We start from the raw sequence: 26,487 nt of genomic DNA, 5'->3' as shown, positions 1-26,487 counted from the left end.
TGAGAATGTTTATTTTAGCAGATGCCATATCATATCCTTTTATTTTATACATGACAAACATCTTTACTACATCTGTAGCATTACCTGAGGTAGGTATATCCCTGTGATTTAGTTAAAACCTGCAACAGAAATAACTACTGCTGTTCCTTACTTTACTATATTACTCACAGTTCTACCATCCACATCTGCCACTGACTCTACATTTGATGTGGGATATTTTTTTTCCCATTGCAAAACATATTAAGCCCTTTATCCCTAACCACACTGGAATTCACTTTTTAGTCCCTTATTACTTAAATTTTACTTTTGTTAATGATGTTTTATGACCCTTTTTCCTACCCTTACTATTTGTTTTAATTGCTGCTTTAATTTCCTTTAACTAAGATTCCTTCCCATCAAGATAACATTATTTTCACACCTGTGAAATCACAGTTCTTTGCCTAAGCATATTCTACAGGATGCTTACTCCCAGATTTTGCTATCATCTTCCATTTAAACTATTCAGGGCAACTGTGCCAACACTTAAAAGTTTTAGGAAAATCTGCCCTCTTTGAAGTCAGAGAAGCATATTTCTAAGGCTGTATTCTGCTTGCACAAAAATAACCCCACCACCACTGAAGGATGAAGATCAATCTAGCTGGCCTCCCTTGGGTGAAGGATTTTCTAATGAAAGATTGGCTTACTTAATAGAAAGTTTCAGTAAAAAAAAACCTACTAAAATTTTTCAATCATTAACTACCAGTGACTTAGGATGTTTACTAAGTGTCCACAAATGAAAGCCACTCACCATATATTTTTTTTTTTTTCTTCCTGTGAATCACAACATTTAAGCAGTAAGCTCCTTTTCTTGCCTTTGTGGTACACAAGCATATACTGTTTGTGCAAAGGAGACTATGAGAGCTGAGAGAACTATGCAGCAAATCTTGCCTGCAGTATCTGCCCCACCACTCAAAGCACCTCAGAGTAATCCCCGCATGCCTTTATCCTGTATTTGCTCAGCTCACAGCCAAACACAGCCCTCAGGTTCCTCCACCTGATATACTTTGTTGAGGTTTTTTGGTGGTTTTTTTTTCTTCTTTCTTTGTCTTTTAAAGAAAAATCACAGTGGATGATAGATGATTAATGATCAAAAGTCAGTTCATGCCCAGCCATTTTCCAGAATCCAACAATCTGCCAGTTCAGGGACTGGATGCTCTACTGTAGCCATGGGTAGATGCACTCCTGGTTCGTATCTGTGGTTGTATCCTCTTCTTCAGAGGAGATAGCGACAAAGTCACTGTGTTGATCAGCCTTTATCAGCCACATACTGGAAAACACATGAGAATCCTTGTACCTTACACCTTAACCTTTACATCATAAACACTATGGTGTTTCTATCGAAACAGAAAGCAGTTTTGTATTTACTCATTACTCTTTCTGTACTTTTACCTCTGAAGTCATCTATACATATACGTAGTTCTCCTAAGGTCATCTCTGGATGAAGTGAAATCCCTTGGAGCCTTTAAATGAGTTTGGAAACACTTGTAAATACTTAAATAAACAGAATCTTTTCTATACTACATATCAATTCCCCTTTTCCAAAATACCAAGGCCTGCAGTAGTGGTTATTTTTAGAGCAGCTCTTCTGATAAGTATTTTGGGGATACTGTGAACCATCTCTATCTTGTTCCCTCTTCATCACGATTCTTTGTCCTACCCACAGCACTACCGAGAGAAACTTCTGCATTATCAGTCATGTGAAACACCATCACTGCCAACTCACCGTGCTGCCCACTGAGTAAGAATATCTTGCCATATCTTGTGAGCAAGTTGTCTAAATATAGATGTGGGGCTTTTTCATTTGACACATAAAATGAAGGGATCGTTAGTTTGCCTCGGAATGAACAGTTTATGGGATGAAGCATATACATTGTGCTGTATTTTCCTAATGCGACAGTAAAATATTAATGAAACAAAGCATGCCAGTCCTAGTCAGGTATACAGCTGGATAAAATGTCAAAACTTAAGAACTGCCATCAAGATATTACACCAGAAAAATAAATCCTAATCAGCATAAAAATCTCTAATTGTCTGCAAAAGATGACCAAGACTAATTCAGAGTAGCTTATCTGTATTACTATGGAAGCTTCAAATAAGCCTGAGGCTTCACTTTCAGGCACTGTTGATTTAGACACTGCATAGGGCACTATAGCCTGAAGTCACATTTAACATTTCAGTCTCAGTTCTCAATTCATTTAGAAGGCAATTAGTATTTTAAGCTTGACTGAGATGATTCAGAGAGAATCTCTGCCATGGAATGCCCCACCATTTTTATAGTATATTGGAATTAATTCAAGTGTTAGCATCACCATAACTACTAAAAAGCAAGTTTCCACAGCTCCAAAGTATTCGTTAAAATACATTCATCCACATCGCTGCTTTACACACATTTCCTTGTGATCTTCATTATTTTCAGATGTTTTTCCTACTTTCAGTAAGTAATCAAAAATATATAGGAATGTCAAATAAACAGAACCTTGCATACTACACTCTACAAGAGTAAATTCCTCTTTTCTCATCCTTTTGTTATGTTAAAAGGAGTTTCTGTTCTACTCTGCTTTTTGTAGGAGTGTCTCAGCATCTTTATTGTTCTTCTATCTCTTCCTCCAGTACGTAATTGCGTTTTTCATTGTTTGTTTATTTTTTAAGAAAGCGTTCAACAGACAGGCAAAATTACACAAACTGAAGTTCCTACTCAACTAGAAAACACACACCAAAACATTGGAGAGCCAATAATCATACCCTACTATAAGATTTCATCTCAAATTCTTTTTGTATCATTAGAGTATTTCACAATCCTTTCACAGCTGCTTGCATCTCACTTTCCTCCAGAGAGGTAACAATCACTATTGCTGGTTCATCCATTTTCAGTTTTTAATATCCCCAGTCCCTGCAATCATTTGCAATAATTAAGGCATGTTCAGCTGCTGTGTTTTTGTTTTGTTTTTTTTTAAGACCTAAAAGCACACTGTCTCTCTGTGGAGGCAATAACTGATAAGGCTGTTTTCATAATGTCTCATACTTGTAATAGCTGTAGGTAAGGCAGCAGACCTCACTGACCAACTCCCTCAATGGATCCTAGCTGTATGCTTCTGGGAAATCACAAGGATAAAAGACTTAAAAGGCTACAGGAAAAAAGAAAAGGAAAAAAAAAAGTTCTATTGCGTCTTTTCAGTTAGGTCCTATCTAAATTCAGAATCTCTCTCTTGAGGTATAAAGAAAGGCTGTACATATAGAAATCAAGTTAAGATCCTGAAACATTTTAATAAGCAATTATCTGATCTGGGTGCTCAAGACAACAGAAGATGCTCTTTGAAAGCCAAAGCAAAAGTGAAATTATTGCTTAGTTAATATTTGCTTGATTTTGTCTAGTGAACTTCCTTTTACTTTAATTTAATACTTTTTATGTAAGACAGTTTGATGTCTTTAATATTTATTTATTTACTGCAGGTTTTTGGAAAAAGGGAAATCAGTTCCAGAAAGTAAGCATGCTTGGCAAAGCACAAAGATAATGAATATGAACCAAGATCACTAGTGAGCTCCTACGGAAGCTTTAAGAAAATATACACCAGGATTAGGCTAAAAAAGGCATCAATTAAGGTATGTTTGTATGAGTTACATTTTGCTGCAATACCTCAGCTCCACAACCATCCTGCACAAGCCAACATCAGCACGCTTCCTTTCACAAACCAGTCTGGAAAGCATAAAGATGAACTTCATATTGCTCCAGATGCACCTGGACCCTAACCCACCACATTCACCTCATCATTTAAACTTCAGATTCTCTGAACAGCACTGACCGTCTACCATTATAGCTAAAAAATTCCCTCCCTCGTTGTCCTCTTCATGTCCCCCTGCTTTTCATTTCTCCTTCAGGCATACCGCACCATTAAGCAGTAAATGAGGATGAAATGCAGCCTGGACCAGGTGGCTTACTTATCTGAGTTATTCCTACAGCATCAGTCACCTCTTGGGTTTAATGACAGTTGTACAGATGGAAAGAGCTGAAGCTGAGATCACATCTCTCCTCTGTAGGTGTAGTGGACAGAGTGAGAAAGGCTGGTGGATACTACTGCAGCTCTCGCTGTGCTGGTTTGGCTGCCAGCACCAGGGGCTGGTTGCCTTATTGCAGCCAAGCTGCTTGGGCTTCAACTTCTCTGCCAAAAATGGTGCTTTTCCACAGCGAGAGAGGGAGATAGCAAGGTGTCTTCTCAAATAGGATTTTATACGATAGCAATAAAGTTATGCCATTCTTCTGCAGCAACACGATTATTTTTAAAAGTTCTTCCTGTTATTAGGACTAATAACAACAAAAAAAGGCAACAGACCAGGAGTTTTTGTTACTCCTGGTGCTACGGAACATGACAGGCAATTAATCTCAATCTCCCTTTTTAAAATATTTTTTAGGACCACCTGAACAGATCACGCTTGTGAGATTCATGAGTTCCTTTTGCGAGCTAGCCTTCCTTAGGTGACATGGCTGAGGAATGACACAGGCCTCTACAACAGAAAAGCACCACAAAATAAGGGGCAAACAAACTATACCAATGAATCTACAATTATTTGCATCACTTTCAACTGTTGTGCTATATTCTCTCTGGACTGGTCCGGGAACTTTAAGGATACAATTACAAACATAAACGCACTCCTCAAGAATCACAGCGAGATAACAGAAACAACCCACATCCAGCTCTCCAATTGAGCACTCCAATTGAAAATTATTGGTGCACATCAGGTTACTTTTTCAAATTGCAATTTAAAGACTTCAAGAATTTCAACAGAATTACTTTAAGCGATATCACATGTAGTGCTTCCATGCATAAGCATCTATGTATTTTATAGGAAGTCAGGACCCTTGATGAGCATGATAGGCTGTCAAAGGAGAAGCTCAAGGCCATTGATTTGAAATGGATTTTGGTTCAGAGCCACCTGTACTTCGAAAGCTGTCTGCTGCCTCCTGGGCGAAGGGTTGGCTGCAGAGAGAGGCCAGGTGGGAACGCCGGGAGTTTGCTCCTGCCAAGAACGATCCTCTTTGTCCCGGTCTTTACCTCTGGCGTTCCCTGCTCACACCTGGGTTTTCTGGGCAAGGAGGATATCACAAACACTGCCGAGAGCTGCCACCGCGTTTAGCCTGTTAGATCATGCTACTGGCAGCTCCTTCTATACTTGGCTGAGCGTGTTGCAAACTGCAGCACCTGACTTGCTGGAACCAAGTTATCCTCGTCTTCGCAGCCAGCAGCATCTACTTCAGTATTCGTTATCCTCAGGCCAAGACAACACTTATTTTTTTCCTCAACAAGAAGAAAAAAATAAACCCGACTCGTGGTAAGCAAAAAAAATGAGTGAGGCATTTCATGTGTTTCACACTTGAACCAATTTTGTACCTTTTTTTTTCTTTCAAGCAATCCATTCTGTCCATCACCCTACTTCAGGCATACGGTGATCAGTACAGTTGTGAGCACGCTTCGTTGCAGGATTTTTAAAAGCACAGTTTTAAAAAAAGGTGTAAACAGCTCTCGGATTATCTCCATATTTAGCTGCGATTTGTAAACAGGAGCTCCCGCGGCCAGAGGCACCCAAGGAGGGCTCTCGCCGCAGGCAGCCTCCCATGCTCACAGGAGGGACCTTCAGCCAGACCATTTGTTGACAATTCCTCAATCCCTTGGAAAGCTCAACATAAACACACACGCATGCTTCAGATGTTTCCACACTCAGCATAGAAAAGCCATGTTTAAAAAAAAAAAAAAAAGAAAAAAAAGAGGTCTCAGTTTTAAACATCTTCCAAGCAAACTGGTGCCCACAGAGCCCAGTTCAGGTCTCCGGCAGCACGGCACGGACACCCTCCAGACAGGCAGGAGAGCTGGTGGCATCGATGGGGTGTCCCCAGCCACGGTGCGTGCCAAAAGGACATTACGCCCATGTAGCAGAACATAATCCAAGAGGACACACAGAGACAGACCTGAGCATCGGTCCTCCAAAGTGAAACACTGCGGCAGACCCCAGGGATGTAAACATTTGCCTGGAAACTTGTCCAGGGGAAGGAGTTGCCACATCAGCTCTTCCTATCCCCACCCAAAGCTGTGGGGGTTACCTGCCTCCCAGGGCAGATAAAGCAGGAAGTCTTTGCAGGATTAACAGCTTTTTGCCTTCCCTTACTAATTCTCATTTCCAGCCCTACTTCACAGGTAGAAAGGCACATCAACAATGCTCACAGCCAAGATTTTTGGGAAAAAAAAAACTCCTGGCATGGAAGTGAAAACAAACATTATAAAACAGGACCACCGAAATACGGTGCTTATTTACAGTCAGGACCTGATATTCTAACTTCTCTCAATTCACAAAACATACCCTGGTGGGAAAATGTTTATTGGGAAAGGACAGCAGGATCAGAAGGAAAATAACACTTTATTTTCCAGTCATATAAAAAAAGAAAAACCACCAACACAACTCCAGCACACACTGAATAGCCTTCTAGAAAACTATAATAAAAATGTGACAAAAATCTCAGACAAAATGCATCAAATAGGAAAGGGAAACCTTTGACCAAGTGAGAACCAAATCTCCTATTAATACCCATTTCAAATAAAATTGTCATGGTAGCTCTGGCAAGGTAAAGACATTCCAATGTTCAGCTACTTCAGTTCCACTAAAATCAAAGTTAATGCAAGGCCATAAATATCTTCTGTACTGACAGATCATTATTTTTATGCCTTTTTTTGGTGACTTTATCTTTGAAATCAGGGCTGTAATACCTCACTTCAGTTGCTCATTCAATTTAGAAATAACACACAATCTATTTCACTCCATTTTTTACATGTCAGATACCAAGATGACAAAAGAAAGCCAAGTAGCAGAGTACTCAGAAGGTAGTCACTTAGATTTAAAATAAACTTGGAGTGACTTAACTCTTAAACACACAACTGTCTGCATGCACGGGAGCTGATGCAGCTTCCTGGGTAGTCTGCCGAAAAACAGAGGTTGAAATAGTCTGGTTGAAGTCACCACTCACAAGTTCTCAAGATTGGACTTGTTCTCTCTGTTCCTCTAGTCTTTTGTACAGATTAGAAGAAGAATGGGATTTAGACACTTCTTATAAACTTCATAGCTCATCTCAAAATCAATACAGAACATCTGACTCAGCAACATCACTGGGGGAAAAACAGAAAAATCAACTGAACTCTGTGCAGTTGAAATCACAGAGCCATAAGGCTCAGGTTGTAGCTATCAAAATGGCAGGATTCTAGCATCTAAAATAAAACCTGCATTCCTTAGCCTAAATTTTGTCTAGTGCATTGAAACAACATAGCTGCATAGTTTTGTAAGTCTATTTGTTAAAACATCTTTAACTGGATTAAATATATATGTTGGGTGAATAAGGCATGTTAATATCAGTGTTGGTATTTATATGAAAACTGTAGTTAATATTTTGATTGCTTTCTTTCCCAACATTTATTTTATGTCCCCAAGAATCTTGCTGTTTTACATATACAATTACATTAGACCTTGCTGCACTTAAAATATCACCATAACCAGAGTACTTCAGAGCTTCACTAGCGCGTTTCCTGAGCCAACGCTGAAAATAACCCACAGGAAAAGCCTGTTGTTGAGCATATAAATGGGTCTTTCATCAATCCTCATGTCACATTTGACTCTCCACTCTACATCTGAGGTACTGTCTGGAGCTACATTTCGTTAACCTGCAGTTTATACCATGGTTGGCAGCCAGGCACAGAGCGCGTGTGTTGGAGGCAGGGGAGCAAGGCCAATATCAGGTGACAAATACACAATGTTAAGTCAGCTTCCCCCCTCTTACGGAAAAGGAAATACATATAAAGAATGCTGAAATTAGAAAAAAAAACCAAACGTGGAATAAAAGAGGAAAGAAAAAGATAAAGCGTTGGAGATTAACTGAAGAAAGTGCGTGACACCCCAGTTCCTGTTGTCCCTAAACAGGGGGTTAGGAAGCAGGCGAAAGGACAGAGTTTTTAAGTGCACAAGTGCTTACTTCAGGCTCCCCCCCTCACTCCAAGCTGCCCTTCAGCTGAAGGCAAGAGCCGACACACTGAGCTGGGGCTACGTCACCGGGAGGAAGGACGAGGACATCCTTGTATTGTACCGGGGGATGGATGGGAATAGCACAGTTAGGGCATTTTTGCCATCTGCAGCGAGCCCTTCCTTGGTGGGAAACGAAGGATAGCCCAGTTTATTGCTTGGCTTGTAACAATCATTGCATTGACCCTCAAAACAGCTCTTTTAATGCATATAGACTGAACGTGCTCCGAAATTAACATGATGTAATTTTCTAGATTGTGCAAGATGATGACAAAAGGAACCACCAAACCCTTTGCAGAGGGGCAGAGGGATTCGCCGGGCAGCACACCCCAGCAGTGCCCACCTCAGCGCCACCGTCAGCTTGCTCCCTCTCATACTCACAAACAACCCAGCCCCAGCTACACTCAGTAAAAAGATAATGTCAAGAACATAAACCACATCTATTTTTATGTAGCACTTGTAATACCTCCTGATAAATTAGAAGTCTTTAGTGATTGCACCTCCAACTCCATCAAAAGTTTCCCTGTGTGCTGCGTCCATGTCAACCTGCTTCATCCAACACTTTCTTTTACCAAAATCAACAGGGATGAAAGCAATGCCAGAGACAAAAATTCGCTTTCACGACAGTCTCCAAGATCTTCACAATTGTTTTCATTTCTTAAGACCTTTCAAACCTTCTCAAGAATAAGGGACTTTGTACTGGAAAAATGCAGTCCTGCAACTCCTTTCTCTCTTTCATTGGAGAGGGAGAGCATCAGACCTCAGAATCTTTCCCAGCATCAAAACAGATGAAATCAGCACATCTCAAACACATCTGCAAAAGTGTGTGTCAAGATTCTTTTAAAGCAATAAAGTTCCTATTTACTCTGATTTAAAAAAAAGGGAGTGGGGTGGGGAAGTCAGCATGCTTCAACCAGTTTACTTTAGAAGATTTAACTATTTTTATTTTCCCAGAGTGCATATTTTCTTCTTATATGTATTTTATCTCAGGTCATATAGGAGACTAAACTATAAATCTGTATGACTGAAAGCCATCCCAATACGAAGGGAAACTCCTTCACTTTGTGGAAAAGCAGACCCTGGAGACACAGACTTGCATGAAGATACTTGCAAGGAAATTAAAAAACAAAACAAAACAAACAAAAAACCAACCCAAACACCCATACGCTTTCCTGAGAAAAAAATAAAAAAAATCCACTGCAAGTCCTTAATGTAGTTTCATCTGCTACCCTAGTAGTATAAAATAATTCAACACTACAAAATAGAACAATTCCAGACCCAAGGTCACCTTAGGGAAGTGAAGGAGCTCCGAGAGCAGCGTACAGCCCCAGGATGAGGGTCCTACCATCTGCATACACCCAAAGCCTTCCCAGTCCTTGTGTCAGAAGATCGATATTTCCAAGCAACGCTGCTACCAATATATTTCCATTTCTCACTGTTTTGGACCCTGATTAGACACCCCATAGTCCATAAAATAGCCAAATGCGAGAAGTCAGCAAGACATCATATTCCTTATGTCCGGTAACCAAGAATTGCTTTGTCCATTCCCTGCTCGGGAGCTGGGACGGCCAGATTGGCCTTGCCTTCAGCCTGGCGGGGGGTGGGAAGTGGAGATCTGAGCCATCTGACTCACTCCTTACTGGGAAGCCCTCGGAGTTGGCAGAAGCACCAGCCGCATAACATGTACGTGAGAAAGCGAGGTAGGGAGGGGAAACGAAAAAGGCAGGCTCAAGGAAGCAGAACACAAAAAGAAATCCAGCGATAACACATGACTGAAGATAATGAAGCCTGATAGGGAACCTAAATAGCACGCTATATCAAAGCTATTCCATTAAAACCTGAGGTACAACTGCAGAGATAGAGTTTATTGTACAATTAAGGGGGGCAGAAGCCAGCTAGAAGTGCAGGGGGAGATCGGAAGACAGGACAAGATAGCAGAGCTGATAGATAAATAGAAATCTGCCTTCTTCAGATTAGAGACTAATCCATTATCATGTTTAAGAAGCAGATGAAATCCAAATAATCTACATACCTGGCCTCTATTTATGAGGAAACAATTATATCCTTCAATAAAATTAAAAAGAAAATGTGTATAACACCTTCAATACCTAAAATGTATTTTGTGCATTCGAATCTCAGCACAAGTGTTTGAAACTCTTTTTAAATACTATTGAGAGCCTGCAGTATTTTATGAATGTAGTTTCTCTCTTCAAATGTTTTTCAATGGGAATTTTGCAACTGCAAAAAAAATCCTTCCCTAACGTAGCCAATCCCTAAATGACACACATTTGTCTGGTGCAATACTGCTCATCAGAAGCATGCCTCAACCTTAACAAAGTTCAGTACATCAAAGAGAAATATGTATCAAAGCAAAGTGCTTAACCACACAGATTTCAATACTAAATTCAATATTTCAGGAAGGCTTTCATGGACACTTAATTGACCTCTGGGGACTCAGTCACCAAAGCAGAATTTAGTCCGGAAAGCTAAACTTACATTTTGCATTGAGATGGTCATTTCTGGAAAACCAATGGATTATTCTAAATCAGCAGGGGTGGGGGAAATAGGAAGCACTATTTCATGAAGCCAACATTAAGAGCTCAAAGGATTGTTGTCACGTGCCACCCCTCACTACCCGCCCACTCCCCCCCCCGAGTCCTTTCCATAGAAAAATCCTAGCTGGAAACACAATAACACCACTATAAATTTCGTCAAAATCAATTAGCAACATCTTGAAGGAACCGTCGAGAGCAGCCAATAAATTCAATATGCTATTCCTTAAAGGCTGAAGGACCAGACTCATTCAACCTGAAGTACAATTCTCTTGCCTCGAACAACATAACAAATGCAAATAAGGAAGCCCACAAGATCCAGAAAAGTTTAAGTTTCTGTTTCCTGCAGTATGACAGATCTTCTAAGGCATTTTCAGTGTTCCTTCGCATCTTTTGATTACTGGACAAATTTTACTTTTGGTTTTAAGGAAGGTTTTACTGTCCTCCTCAGAACAAAAGTCTGTCACTAAAAAGAGGATAACTAATGCATAAATATTTCTCTTTCATTGGAAGGATTTAAAAAATGGTGTTATTTCAAGACAGAAGCATTCCAACCACTGGTCTCTGACAACATTTACAGGAATTGTGGTGGTACCAGCAGCACTGACTTTATGCCTCTCTCTTCGGAACTGAGCCATTCATTTATCAAAAAAAAAAACCAAACCCAACGAGCTGCTTCCCCTGTTATCTGCAACGGGATAATGATATTTAAAGCTTCTTTTACATTTAACAGTACACTTTTTATCCTACAGCATCTATTCGTCACTGACTTTCTTTACAGAATCCTCATAATAACACATCCATCTTCATTATCTGTTTTAAATTGGTAGTCAAACAGATAGACAGGACAGAATAAACAATCCTTTAAAAGTGTTTCAAGAGACTTCTTTTTTCAATAGTGGAAACAAAACATGGATTATCTGCTCTCAAGGTATTTGTCACGACTTTCTTTATTGAGAATGTTCCCCCGAACTACTTGAACCAAGCAAAATCCATCAGTTTCCCATCAGCAGCTTTTGTATCACCTTAGTGGTTCACACACTGTACCACGACCCTGCTTCTCTTCCTTTCAAAGTCAAGCCTACCTTCAGTGGAAAGTGACATCAAATAACCTAAAATCAAGTGGTAAGTGACAACTGATACCCCACCATTAATTACCCAGGCCTACCATTTGCATTTAAATCCATGTGGAAAGGCCCAAGCAAATAAAATGTATCTGAATTTAATAAGACACATGAATTTAGGATAAGAGTGTCAGAAGCTATTACTATTCTCCATTAAACATCAAAGCATACTGGTTTCACCAGATGGGATTGGGAGGTAATTCCTCAGTAACCACCGAAGCACTGGGTTCGTTATGAAAATTTTATTTCTTCCTCCAGAAAGAAATGTAACACGGGGTAAAGACACCACCAAACTCTTCTGGTAATGGCAAGCCTGGCCATTAAGACTTAATATACTGTATATGTGCTATTACGGCTAGAGGTGTAGGCAATCGGTCTATGAATTTCTCAGAACAATCTCATTTGTGCATTGGCTTTAATCATAAGATAATTTGCTTTGAGATCCCCATTAGCAGTGCATTACAGGAGCTTTATGTGCCATGATCTATGAAAAAGAGCTAAGTGCATGTTCTGACAGGCTGGGGAAAACGCAAGCGGTAATTATTTCAATAACATCCGCACTGTTTCTCTAACCGGTTTTATAATACCACCTGGCCCAGGAAATGATAAAAGGCTCCTAAAGAGCTATGCAGAAAAGGTAAGACGTTGATAAAGAAGCTTCAAAGGATTTGAGATAACAAGGGATGGGAAAACTGGATGAGCTGCCTGCCTGGCTCTGTCCGGGCAAGGACCCTTACGACACCTCCCAAGCCAGAGCCAAAACGAGCACCTGTACCTGCTCCTCCAGCAGCAGATGATCCAGGTTAGGAGACCACTGCCCCGTTGCATCCCTCTTTCTCCTAGGGGTTTCCCTGAGATCCCTGAGATCTACTGAAGAGACTGCATGCATTAGTTACTTACTAAGGTAGTTTCTGACTGTGTAATCCAATTTAAATAACCACTTACATAAAGGGTTCTGGATATGGTTTTCTATGGTATGCTTTTAAAAGAAAAACACAAACCCAATCATGTCAAGAACATCCAGCTTCAGAAGCAGCTACAGTTGCAGGTCTGCCAGGGTGCAAGAGATCATTTAAACCCTTAAAACACCATTGGTACTAGGGAAGGTTTGAGTTGATAGTGAATAACTATAAACCTCTCACGATCAGCCAGGTAAGAAAACTGCAGAATTTAGCTCAAGGAGCGACTCCGGTCTCATGCCCACCATTCTTCATATAGCAAATCAGTCCTTTTCTTTTCCTGAAGCAAAGACATACTGTGACCTGACCCAAAACCACAACACAAACCAAAACAGATTACATAACACACAAAACAAAATAGGTCCTCATTTAAGTTTGGCCTCACCCTTCTTAGGTAAATCAATTCAAGGGAATACTAAGAGAGCCTGGTTTGACCCCCAAAAGATAGCCAACAATTAGATCTAAACCAAAAGCATACACTCAGCCAGGAACATTAACTATATCAAGACAAAACCAAGAAACACTCTACTGTAAACAAGAAGAATACTCAAAACCAACATGAATAAATATACCAATACCAAGTCCATAACCAGAAATCCTACTTGCCATGATAAGGCTGCACGCTTTCCATCAAACAGTCAACAAAATGTTGAGGACATCAACTTCACAACAATTATTAATACAGGATGCCACTTAAAATATTTTTCTCTTCCTATAGAAGAGGAAATACTCCCTGAAGAATGGCCAGCTCTCAGATTCCTTGGGGCACGTGTTTGCTACACATACATCCAAAATAAAATGAAGCTGAATAACCCACAGCAAAAAAGTGACAGTAAATATTACTATCTATAAAGTAGTTCATTTATTCTCATCAATATGCATATATTCTCAACAGCGTAAACAAGTTTGCTGGGGACTATGACATATACAGGCTGCATATTTCATTCAAATCCTTATTGCTTGTTTGAGAGAAATCTTGAGCATCTGTAAACCCAATGGATTAGTTGAAAAAGTTAAATAATACAGTATTGGACCAAAACAACACTTCACCTATTACTGCATGCTGACAGACCCAGTAAGCAATGCTATTGACAGAGAACATACGAGCCTGGCCACTCTTTGAGCATCCGCAATCACAGTATTACAGATATTAAAAGATCTGTTCCTGCCTATTGCATTATGCATCTGTTTTGGACATATCTGTGAATCGGTCCAATCCCTTTTTGAATCAGCTGATACTATCTGTCTCCACCACCTTGTGAGACAACGAAACTCAGCAGCAACCGGCAGAGTCACCAAACCTCATCTTTCAGTAATATTCTGAGTCACACAGAACTCACACTACCACCACCTTTGCTGGGAGAACAGAGAGATATAGAAGACTCATTATATTCAAGGAGGCAATATCTTCTGTTATACCCAAAAAGCTTTCAAGACCTGATGAAGAATTTGCATGCTAAAGTTTGTCTGCTTTTCCCAGATCTATTAGCTGATCTAAAAACATACTAATTCCCCCTACATACCTAGCAACTATGCACTCTGTGGATGCTTATTCAAGTTCATCCTGAGACTGTTCATTTCTCCCCATTTAAGTATTCTTGGATACAAATACATGACTGTATCTGATTTGCTGTAAATCTGGAAAAGCACATACATCAGTTTGCCGAATTTTTATCATATACGAGAAATAACTACCTTATTTTTCCTCTTCACTCTTTACCAAGTGCAGTTTTCAAAACAGCAAAAGCATACAAAGATATTCAGCAAGGACTGTCCTGCTGACATTTAATGAAAGGGGTGAGGCAGTTTAGTCATCATCTAAACACATTTATAACCAACAGAATGATGCTGTTTAACTTCCCCTTTCTCTTTAGTTTACCTGCCAAGTCTCAAACGCCTGCTTGTAGCTTCACAGGGCTCCTCAACCTCATAGAGGCCAGGGCTCTGGTTTTCCACACTGCTGGAGCTGTGACATTCAAAACCGAGGTTCCTCCCAGCAGCCATAGCAAAAGGCAAGTTCTCGTACTCGGGTATCTCCTCATAGTGACGCACGTTCTCATACTCCGGCGCGCAAGTGCTGGGTACAGAATTCAAACGCATTTGGGACAGGTTCTCTCCCAACAGTACATGCCCATCTAAAGACTCCAGCCTTTGGTTACTTCGCATCTCAGGCTGACTTCTGTTTCTCTGCCTCTTCTTCAGTAATGCTGGACTACTTATTTCTACAGAATGCGCCTTGGAAGATTTAGTTTTCCTTTCACTGCCTACAGATGCTATATTCCGGTTGCTGCCACTTCCATACCCTTCCCCCGTGGAAAGGTTGGCAATAGCACTATCCATTGACTGGCTGCCTTTAGACAGAAACTTTTGGAAGTCACTTTTCATTAAGCAAACCGACAGTTTCATGTTGAGAAACTTTTTCAAGCTATTTTTCTTCTGGTGGTCCTTGCAAGGCTTGTCTGTCCTTTCCATGTCCACAGCAGAGAGAGATTTGGCCCTAGGCTTTGTCACAACAGTCAAGTGGTTGAAACCAGTAGCAATGTTAGCAGTTTTTAGTGATTCAGAATTTCCTGAAAACGGAAGAATAGGATGAGGTAACTTCCAGACGGGTTTCTCAGAAAAACGTTTAGGTATGTCACAGGATGACAGGGCACCTTGCTCCTTGGCTGGTGGATGTGTGAAGTGAGATCCTTGCAGAACACTGTTCGATTTGTCCTCACTGGAGGTGTAAGAACTTTTCTCCACAAGCTCTGCTGACGCAGCTTTTTTCAGCAGGCCAGCAGCTGGTAGGCTGTGCCTCTGTGGTTTCTTCGGAACAATTTTTGGAGAAGTTTCATCCTTTATTTTAACTTCTTTATCTTCCAATTTTTGTGGGGAAACATGGAGGCTATTGGAGGCAGATGAATGCTGACTGCCAGTGAATTTGAGCTGCTTTGGCAAACTCATGGACAAAGCATCACACCTGACAAAGTTAGTCCTTTTGTCCACAGCATCTACCATACTGGCATCATCTGTCATCTCATCTGTGGAGTTAACTAAGTTATGGGCTGCATCTAAAGAACATTCAATGCCTTCCACCAAATCAGAAGTTTTGTGTGACAACTGAGGCAAAAGATTTTGTGAAGCTGACACTTCTGTAGCAGGTTCCTTCACCTGATGCATTTTGTCTGCATTGATCTGAGTTATCTCACATTTTTCAGGATGAAGCACTTCTGTATTATTGTTATAACAAACACTTTGACCAAGGATATTAATTTTTGCTGGCTTTTTAAAGCTTTGTTCTGCAAGCCCAAAGGAATCTTTCTCTGAATTAGATGGTTCCTTTGTTCCTTCTCCTGCAGCGTCTATGCCATCCTGACGGACTAGACATGCAGCACGTGGCTTTCTTGGCTTAGGGATAGGAAGCACTTTTGAGCTCAGGACTGAAGATGTTTCAGAGGAGGTTTTATCAGCATCTGCTTTCTTACCCATTTCACCTGAAAACAAGCTATTGCTACTTAAATTTTCATTTTCCAGGATTTCCTCGTCCAATGGGCAAGAGCAACTATGGCTGTTTTCAGTCAAACTCGAACAAATTTCAGACATCTGAAACTCATCAGCAGTGAGCTTACTGTCAGTATTTTGTTGCTTCCCTTTAGCTACTTCAGAAGGTGACGAACACTGTACAATTTCCATAAACTCTATTTTAACATCGTTCTTGGAATTGCTGCCATCCCCTTTGCCCAGTTTGTCTGCATACCTGTGCCTCACAGGACTGCTGTTAGGAAACATACTATGAGTTAGAACATCCTTAAGTTTCTCTTCCAAAATGCTGGCTTTCAAAACCACCTGATTTCTGTTTGCCAGTTTTTCATTGTGACTATCCCCCAGAGCTAGTGAAGTTTTTTCACCAACTTTGATGTTCTCTAAGTTTTCAAAGTGCTCGAAAATGATCTGAGTTTTACAGGTGCTCTCCCCATTTCCAAGCTTATGAAGGCATTCAAATTTGCAAGATGACACTGGTAGAATATATGCTGTGTTATCAGTACTCCCTTCTGAGGCTTCATTTTTATAGTTCAAGTGGTCCAGTGTTTGAGAAGAATCCCCCCTGTGCTCTTCAAAGCTTTTTGTGCTTTTTCGTACAGACGACTGAGGTTTAACTTCTGGAACGGACGAGCTCTTGAGAACCTTTGGTTTCGGTGCAATTGCTGGTTTGGTTTTCCTTGCTGCTTGTATAACGCCAGAAAGTACAACATCAGGTTTCGGTGCAACAGGTGGAGGCGTCGCCTTGTGTCCTACCACAAATTTTGGTTTGGGGGCCACCGGTGGCTTCTTAATTTCTAGGAAGAATGGAAAACAAAGACTTTAGTCATGATCAGCCCCCAGAACAACTTCATCTGCACCACAGCATTATTAGAGGTTTTGTAACATCTAAATCACACGATCTACAGGATCTCAGTGTGTACATGCACACACTTTCCTCTTGAATGCACGCCTCCCTTCCCTACCACTGCTTTTTCACCAGATGCCTTTCTTGTTTTTAACAGGTATAATCAAGGCGCAATAGGAAAAGCCTTCAAGAGTAACTTGTTAAAAAAACATTTTAGCTTTATGAAAGCGATGTCCTTGCTCAAATGCTCAAGTATGATGCTAACAAAGACAGAGCAGATTAGAGTGGTTTTACAGTTTGAACTATTGCGATACCTTTTAAAAATGGTGCCAATACGCTAAGTGCCTCACGTATAATAAGCCACAAAGATAACAGAACAGCAAGGGTAACTATCAAGACAGTTCAATTCCTTCCCCTACCATGCCTGGAAACATGTAACCTAAAATGCCTTTCGCTTCGTCTTCTTTTCAAACAATATTGAGATGGGTTATTGTACCAGCTGTAAAACTGGCATGTCGCTACCATCAGTTCAGTGAAATCGTCTGTGGAGTGAAGTTAATGCAGCATTTTGTTGCGAGTCGCTACTTTCCTATTGTAAAAGTAAAATAGTATTTCTGTGCATCTTATAAAATTAATCTTCCCAACATGTTACTGTCTGACCTAGAAACGGTCACTGCTGTTATGACTTATGACCCACTTGACAGCACAAGATGACAAACCCTGGGGAGAGTGGACAGCAGGAAAAGGAGAACATGAGAAATTCGGAGATTATGGAATTTTGATCACATTATTGGTTTCAGGTGGTTTTGAGGTTTCTTTATTCGTAGTTTGGTGGGTTTGGTTCTCTTTTTTTTTTCTTCTTTTTCCCTTTTTTAAGGTATGCATGAAACATTTTAATATTGCAGAAGATCATTTATGACCAATTTATTCCCACATGCTGGAATAATTTCAGATTTCTAAGTGCTTTGAGTGATTTTTGATATATGAAATGAAAACTGATTTATAAAGTTAACAAGTTTTCATTTTGTTTTCTTATGTACTACCTCTGCATTTATTACCTTTGTTTTGAATAATGTTTTGGTGTACTTTCAGGAAGTCATACAGCTGTTAAATAAAACTCTCAAGAAAACATGCTAATTAATGTTTCACATGCAAAGAGATTGGGTAAGCCATTGATTTAATATTCCCTTTGAACTGTGTGTTTGGTTGTTTTATATCACTATTATTATTACAGATGTGCAACTGTATCCTAATCTCTAGCCTAGAAATATGAGAATAAAGTTTCAGGCTTGGGTTTTTTTTTTTCTGTTTTGGATTTTTTTGGTTTGTTTGAAAGAAATCTAGATGGTTAACAAAAAGAAAAAAAAATGAAAGAAAAAAGGCAGATGCCCTCAGTTGCAAGCATTTCCTAAACACTAAGCCACTTCTCTAAGCAGACAGCCAGAAACAATGTCTCTACTATAGAAACAGGAAAACCATGTTTTTCTAGGACATGAATCATTAAATGGTATCCAGACTGACTCCACTTACACTTAAAATAGCTGCCCTCACTGCAATTATATTAGCAAAGAGGTAAACCCGATGGCAGAGATAATTTTTGAGACATTTTGCAAGAGGGAATGCAGAATTTCTTTCAAAAGCCACAGCTCCCTATAGCCACTGAGGACAGCCAAGAGCGACGCAACTCCCAGCTACTGCAAAGGCTGTACCACCTTCTGCTTCTTGTCCAAAGACTAGAGTTTTCCCACACAGTGAAGAGTCAATAGTTTGCTAGGAAAAAGAAAATAATTAAAAAAACTCTTAAATTAAAAAAAAAATTTATAAAAACCTCTTTGGATTGGCAACCACTGATCCTGAAGAGCAAAGGGTGAGTTGCACACTCACTTTCAGACAAGGGAACTACCTATTCAGTCAGAGAATGAAGTGATGGCAATAAAGGAGCCTGTTTCCTACAGTAAAAATCAAGGAAGGGATGCCCAGTTTGTCACAGAACACAACACAGTAGTAGACCTGGGCCATGTTCAGTAATATTTATTAAGATATTAAAGCTCCCTGAAAACAGGAGAGAGACAGTCTGCTTCGGAACCCTTCCTGATGCCCAAATGAGAGAAACAGATTGCAGAAAATACAGGAGATTAAACACTGGCTAGGTAAGTGATATCCTGTGGATTATTTGTCCCACTCCACAAATTGAAGTTCACAAACCTTGGAAGTTTCTCTCTGTCTAGTGGGACTGCCTAATATTTTGGATAGCAATCAAACTAGATTATTCTGCAGGGCTTTCTACTAGTATTAATTAGGGAGGACACTGAGAAGGTATGATATGATATCATTAACTGCATATAAGATTCAAAACTAAAACATGAAAATGTAAAGGGATGCACAGAAAACAAACTAGTTGTTTATATGCCAATAGTGGAAACCTGGATAACGAACAGAGCCAGAAAAATTAACTTCTGATAATAAGTGCGATTCCATACAATTTCTGAAGCCTACTGGAATTTTTCAAATTACTTCAACATTAAAAACCATTGAGATAAACAGAAGAGACCAGCAAGTTGTATGGTATAATAAAGGCACCACTATCTGCTTTAAAGTGATTCCTTGTTTCATCTAGAGTAGATATGGGTCAATGTACTAACAGGCACATTACAGTCTCGGTATCAATACAGATCTGCAGTAGACAGCTCAATCAGAAAGGAATGTTTGAAAGGGCTCCTCATCACATAACTATGACGTGAGAGGAAAGACTTCAGGAAGGGAATGCATGCCAATAGTTTTCCTCAACAAAATATCTTTAAGTTTCTGAAAAATACAAATATTGAACTTCTCAGAAAAAAATCACAGCAGCTAGGCAAGGGTAAAGGTATATTAGATTTTGATTAGAAATCGAGAATTGAAGTTCAGTTGATTATAAACTAATTTAATTCACAATGTGTGAATCCAAACCAGTTGTGCATACCACAGCACTTTAAAAGGGACAGTTTTCCACCCTGAAAAGAAAGAAAACTAAGTAGGGGGCAATTGTTATATATAAAGATGTAAACAATGTGGAAGTCATATAAGAATGACTTTTTGTTAAATGACAAGCAAAAGCAAGCCTCTTTGGTGAAAACCAATAAATATAATCAAGGGAACATTATACAACAAATGCTTGGAGTGGTGAGCTGTTTGGGCAACGGGCTTTTTCCTGGTGCCATATGGAGTTCACCTAAGAATAGAGATGGTTGGTTATGTTTAGGAGAGAAGAAACTGCAGAGAATTTGGAAATCATTGTAGACAGCTATTTTATATGAGCTCCATGCTGGCCTACAGCTAACGTGGTAAATAATCCTCCAAATTACAAGGAGATAAATATAAGAAGATGGAGAGAGCTGAAAATACTTCTGTATACAACACCTGCTAGACTGTTAGTGACATGCTATGTCACCTTCTGGCATTCTTAGATAAAAACTTAAAACTAATTCAAGAAATAACTATAGAAGTATGCAAGGTCTAGAAACCATGCCTCAAATCCCAAGAAAGCTCATTCTGTTTAATTTAACCAGGAATTTAAGAAGTGAGACAGTGATAGTATATATGCTCATGCATATGTGGAAGATTTTTGATAAAAAATGGCTCTTATTCAGGAAAAAGAGAGACACAATGAGATGCTATAGCTGACCACTGAAGTTTGACAAGTTCAAACTAGAAACAAGGCTATAAAATAGTCATTAAACCCCAAGGATAATTAACTGCAGGAAAATCATGCCTAGGGTTATGATGGAGTCAGCAGCACTTGCAGTCAACCTAAACTCACTTTCTGAGACTTGTAGAAGCCTCAGAAGAAATTTTGGACTGGACTTTGGATTCTCCATCTTGCTTTATTCAAAGGGATTGGAAAATCACTGATTTCCCCCACCCCTCCCCTCCAGTCTCACACCATTTCTCAGAGAAGATCCCCACATCCAAATTAACATCCTGAACTACCACTAATTAACCCAAATGTAAAAGCAGAAACACAAAGTTTTATTTGCATACATGGATTAAATGGTTAGGAGTTAAAGAAGCAGTCAGAGATACCCTCTGACTTGCTTGACTAGGCAAAGGAAGAAATCCATAAATAAAGTGACTAACAAAGCTGCCATCACCAACAGGAAATCTGCTGCTCATCTAGGAGCAGCCAACACCGTGTTCAGTGCTGAAGAAAAAAGCCAAAATGCCAACACACACAATACCCTTAAAAAAAAAAGTGTGGATTAAAAAGAACGTTATTTTTCTAACAATAAATAGCACCACCTATGCAGGTCAACACATATGCTCCTGTCCTACTTCAGGTCACAGCACAGAGGGCAGACATTTGTCCCTCTGGGGAATTATCTCCTCCAGCATGCCGAGGAAAAAGCAACACCCAGTCTCATCCTGCTGAGCTCTGCTGTGACCAACACTCACCACTGCTCATCGAGCACACACTCCTGTCCTACTGTCAAGCTCTTTTAGAGGAGAACACCTCAGAGCAACTTGAACTCTCAATGTTTTGGCCTTAAAGCGTCTATTTCTGTTCTTCAGATGATAGGAGTTGGCATTTGAGGACCGTATTTACAAATGCTCATGTATCTTTTCCTATGCGATATCCTGAATGAGCAAGGAAAGCCAATAAGTGCTTAAGACTGCTCTGTCTATTATTACATGGCTTTAAATCTCCTCAAAATTTTACCTCCTGTTATCTTGCTCACCCAGTATTTACATGACAGAACAGAGGGAAAGAAGTAGTGAACTGGGGCAAAAAAAAAAATAAAAAAAAAAATAAAATCAATCAGCACTACCTCTCCTGCAATAAACCCTACTGTTGATAAAGGAACATTATTTTCCCAGGTTGCGTTTATACCCATGCTTCTGAAATTCTGCTAACAACTTCTACGTTTGGGAACAGCAAAAGAATAAGTTATGTTCACTCAGATCTACCCAAGAAATGGGGACAAATGGTTCTGATTGCAGGGAAACAAATTTGTGATGTATGATCAATCATCCCAATCCTCCTTTACAAACCAAACTAAAAGACTATCCAGAAAATATAAAGTTCTAATAGCTCATCTGTTTGGCAACATCATCTGTCACGCAGGCATAACTTGACAGGCCTTTCCTTGCAACACTCCACATGATGGGATGAAGGGAGGCCTCTCTCCTGGTGTCCAGGGTCCTCTAGAGGACAGGCCTCCTGTGAGGCATCCCCACACAGAGACCCTGCAATCCACCCGAAATCAATATCCCTTTAGAACCACAAATCTCTAGGAAGATGGTAAAACAAATAATCAGTGTGACATAAGATTTTGATAACAGCTAGACCTAAACTTGAGGTTTGTGTACACAGTCAAGTTACTATACGGTAAGCCAAGGTGTGAATTTAGCAAACCAGGTTATTCTACAGTAGCTGACCATACATACATACTCTTATCTTACCACAAAGTATACGAGACAGGTTTCACCTCTTAGGTGAGAAGGAATAAACTATTTCACAGGTACTAGGAAAAGAAAAGCAAATGGCTTGAAACAGTTACTGCTTAGCAGCTAGCCAATATGTATATTTACAGTAGGCCTTCTCATGGCACCTTGTTTACATGTGAATATTGTCTCCTCAGAGTTAGGAAATCACATCTGTAGGCTATATATGAAAATAACATGATGCCCAGGAGGTATCTACCAAGCAACAGATGTGCTGTTCTTTCTTACGTGGAGGAGCTTGCTCCAACAGCCAATTTACTGTTCCTGAGACTACTTTTGGCACAAAACACTACAACTCACAGACACAAAACAAGAAAACCAATCTGGCTTTTATAAAAGCGTGCAGGGTGAAAGATAATTATTGCTATATGTTTGCGCTACAGTCAGAAATTATTGCAATGGTAGTTAATAGACTGCACAGAGATACAGATAAAGCATTTTAAAACTCCTGTTCTCCAGCAACTTAAGTTTTAGTGACTCACAACAAGGCTTTTAAATTATTTTGCTTTCAGTTACAGAAATAAAGTGTCTTTAGGTAAACAGGTCAAAAAAGTATTCTGAGATCATTAATTTATTTCCTGCAACTGTGTATTTATTTTCTCATTATGCAGAAGCTCTGATTTTCTCAGGTGTCACAATGCTCAAAAAAAAAAAAAAAAAAAAAGGAATGAGTCATGACATCCCGGAAGATAACACATGTAGTTTTTAAAATACAAGGGGAAAATGATAGTTTCCAAGCCACTATGGTTTTAGAAAACATCCTAAATAAACTGCCAAAGGAAAACATTAATTTCAGAATCTCAGGTTGTTCAATGGTTGAAATAAAACAGGAAAGTTGGGGATAACTTTAGAGTAAGGACAAGAGATAAATAAACAACCTTTTAAGATCGCATGCAGAGATAGAGCTGAGTAACTCTAACTAGACTTGACATATTAGAGGGTTAAAGGGACATTAAACCCCATAGGCCTCATTTTTTCAGTCCTTGAAAGCAATGAAGTTTGATTGGAAAAGTCATCTTGATTTTGTTTATTCTGTTCCTGCTATGTTTTTTTTCCCCATTGAATTACATTTTTGACATTAAAACACACCACATATTTCTCATTGCTGTTGTCAAATCATATTTCAAGTCTATGCTATACGTTCTGCCCACGTTAAATAAGCTGTATAGATTCACATATAAGGACTGTTTCTTCAGCAAGAAATAATAAATGTCAAACTCATAATTCTGAGCTTTTGGGTTTCCCTTTTAAAGGCAAAGCACATACTTGAAGACAGCACAATAGTTCCAGGCAGAAAATGAGTAAATGCACATTCATCAGCTCACATATAGAGATTAGGCAGTACACAAGAAAGCAATGAGAGAATAGCTATAAACAAAGGTTGAAACCAACATATAGGCTGATCACTACAATAATTTTCAAATTAGCTAGAAGTATTTTAAGCAAGTGCTATAGTCCCTAAGTTCTTACAAACCCAGATTTACATATATATCTTCATATATGTAAGCAACAACTACAAAAGAACTCCTTCACCTATCACTGAATTACATCCAGCTCTAGACTGGGATGTAAATGAAACAATTCTGCACAGTAACTAGAAAATATACATAGCAACAAACTGAAAATGCACTGCACTGTTTAGTGCAGGCAAGCTGGAGTTGAGTTAAGGCTGGGTTACCAATGTCAGACCTTTTCCAATGGTCAATATTTCTCTCCCCACCACAACGTCTCTTTCAGACTCCTGCATATCAAGCTGATGTCACTCATACACCTGCGAATCCTACTTAAAAATATTAAGTCAATACTGATGATGTTGAACCAGGTTGCTTTGTTCTAAAGGTACATTAAAAGAAGACACAAGAGTGAGAGACACTCAAGCCCTTCAAGTTAAACTGAAGGAAGAGCAGAAGATTTCTAGGCATTTCAAATTCTACCAGAAGCCTTCACACAAAGTAACATTTTTACTGAAAGGTTGTATTACCAATCAGTTGTCAGAAAGCTAGCTTACGTAGCACAAACCAGAGTAAGAATTGAATTCACAATATAAATAATTTAAATGTAGAAAATAGATCCTATAGATCAGAGGACTGAAATTAAAATATAGGAATTGTTAAGTTTTTCTTTGAGGAATAGCTTTATAAAGCATGTCTATATATTTCAGGAGCTAAATTCTGCAGCAATACAATAAGGCAGATGTTAAACCTTCAGAACTGTCTTCTGGCAGTCCCCAGTCTCTTCATACCCTGCCTATGAGCTCCTTAACGGAAACGTCAAAAGCTGTCACTACACTGTCAGTGGGATTGTGAACCTCGGATCCTGTTTCACCTGCTCCCCATATTTGTTTTTTACCTTCACGTAATCCATCACACACAAAATACTTTTCACCCCCTCTTCATCAGTATTCACATACCTCTCAGCTTCCCTCTTCCTGGGCTCTCTCTATGCCTTCCCTTTCAAATCCCTTACTAAAATTCACATTTTCCATGACACGCTCCCACTTTCTTCTTACTGATATTCCTCAGCATCCCTTTCTCCTGTGTCTTCTAAATGACTTTTCTCACCAGAACCCCTTCCTCCTCACCTTCCCCACAAACACCATCACAACATAAGTTAAACCAACAGACTCGGTCAGGAAACCTCAGCTCTAGAAGACCTGAAACCACTGTTTAGTGCTAAAAATCTACCCAACTTTCTGAAGCTTAGTACCGTATCAAATTTTATTTAAATAGCCCAGCTCTAAGCTCTTGAGCACCCCCTAAACACAAATCTTTTTTTTGCACAGTTATTTAACTCTTAAAAGAGCAAGGGTGAGCTGTACTACCAGCGGCACTATTAAACAACATGAACACACAACACAGCTGTTAAGCAGAGATTGTGTCCCGCTTTATTACATGTTCTTCCAGATCTAAACAAAACCAGTTCTAGCACATATATTAAAAGTGGAAATATTTTAAATGGAGCAGAAAGATACATTGAATAGTTTTTTATTTTCCAGTAAGTTCTGATGAACTGAGAGAACCCACATAACTTAATTAACGCTGGACTTGGTAACAACAAGCCTCCCCCCCTCAATCCTTACAGGAAGCACTTCGCTGCTTCAGGTTTACACTGTAATTAGTTGCGTTTCCACCCATTACATCACAACTTACACATGACATCTTTTCAACGCAGAAAACGTCTTAAAGCGACTAAGAAAGGAATCTACTAAGCCAACAGATGGGCGAACAAAGTCCTAACAGCACACCACCGTGCCGCCAAACACACACAGAAATCCCAGCAACACCCGTGAACGCAGGGAGTTCTTGTTTCAAACCAAGAATTCGCCTTGCAGCCCTTTTTCGCCACAGAATTAGCAGCGGTCAAAGAACAGGGGGGGGGAAAGGTAAGGAGGGGGCTGAAGTGAGTCAGGTCGAGCCCGCAGCTGGAAACGCCAGAGGTGACCGCTTCCCAGCGCCCGGCCTCCGGCTCACACGGCTGGACCGGGGCCGGTACAGCCTCCGGGCAGAGCCGGAGCTGGGTCGTTAACCAGAGTTTCGCAGCCTCGGTGGAGTCAGACGGGGCGATAACCCGACCCCCGGTGCCGGCTTCCCTGCCGGACACCCCCGGCAGGTTCCCCCCGCCGCCAGCTCAGCCGCACGCCGAGCGCCCCGTTCCGCCGCCGGGCGCGGAGCCTGTCCCGCCGGACGCGCCGGGAGGCGAGCGGGGAGCCCGCCGGGGCAGGACGCGCCCGCACCACCCGCGGGCGAGCGGGGCGCCGGTAGCGGACCCCGGGGCAGGGCTGCACTCTCCCTCTCCGCTTGCTCCTCCCGGGGCGAGAGGGGGGACGCAGCCCCCGGCCCCGCCGCGGCGGCGTGAAGGGGAGAGCGGGGCGCAACCTCCCGGTGCCGCCGGGACGAGGAGCGCGGCGGCGG

General features: G+C 40.4%; 1 protein-coding gene across 1 annotated transcript in view; it reads right to left on the bottom strand.

Moving 5' to 3' along the window:
* FGD6 (FYVE, RhoGEF and PH domain containing 6) overlaps positions 1-26,487 on the bottom strand; it is a 76,341-nt gene that overhangs the window by 45,688 nt on the left and 4,166 nt on the right. The window contains 2 exon segments of the mRNA XM_014963299.1: positions 14,606-17,069; positions 17,072-17,102. Coding sequence (XP_014818785.1) covers positions 14,606-17,069; positions 17,072-17,102 — 2,495 coding nt within the window.

Source organism: Calidris pugnax, unplaced genomic scaffold (assembly GCF_001431845.1).
Source record: "Calidris pugnax isolate Ruff unplaced genomic scaffold, ASM143184v1 scaffold44, whole genome shotgun sequence".
NCBI classification, from domain to species: domain Eukaryota; kingdom Metazoa; phylum Chordata; class Aves; order Charadriiformes; family Scolopacidae; genus Calidris; species Calidris pugnax.
This window is presented reverse-complemented; position numbering and strand designations above follow the sequence as displayed.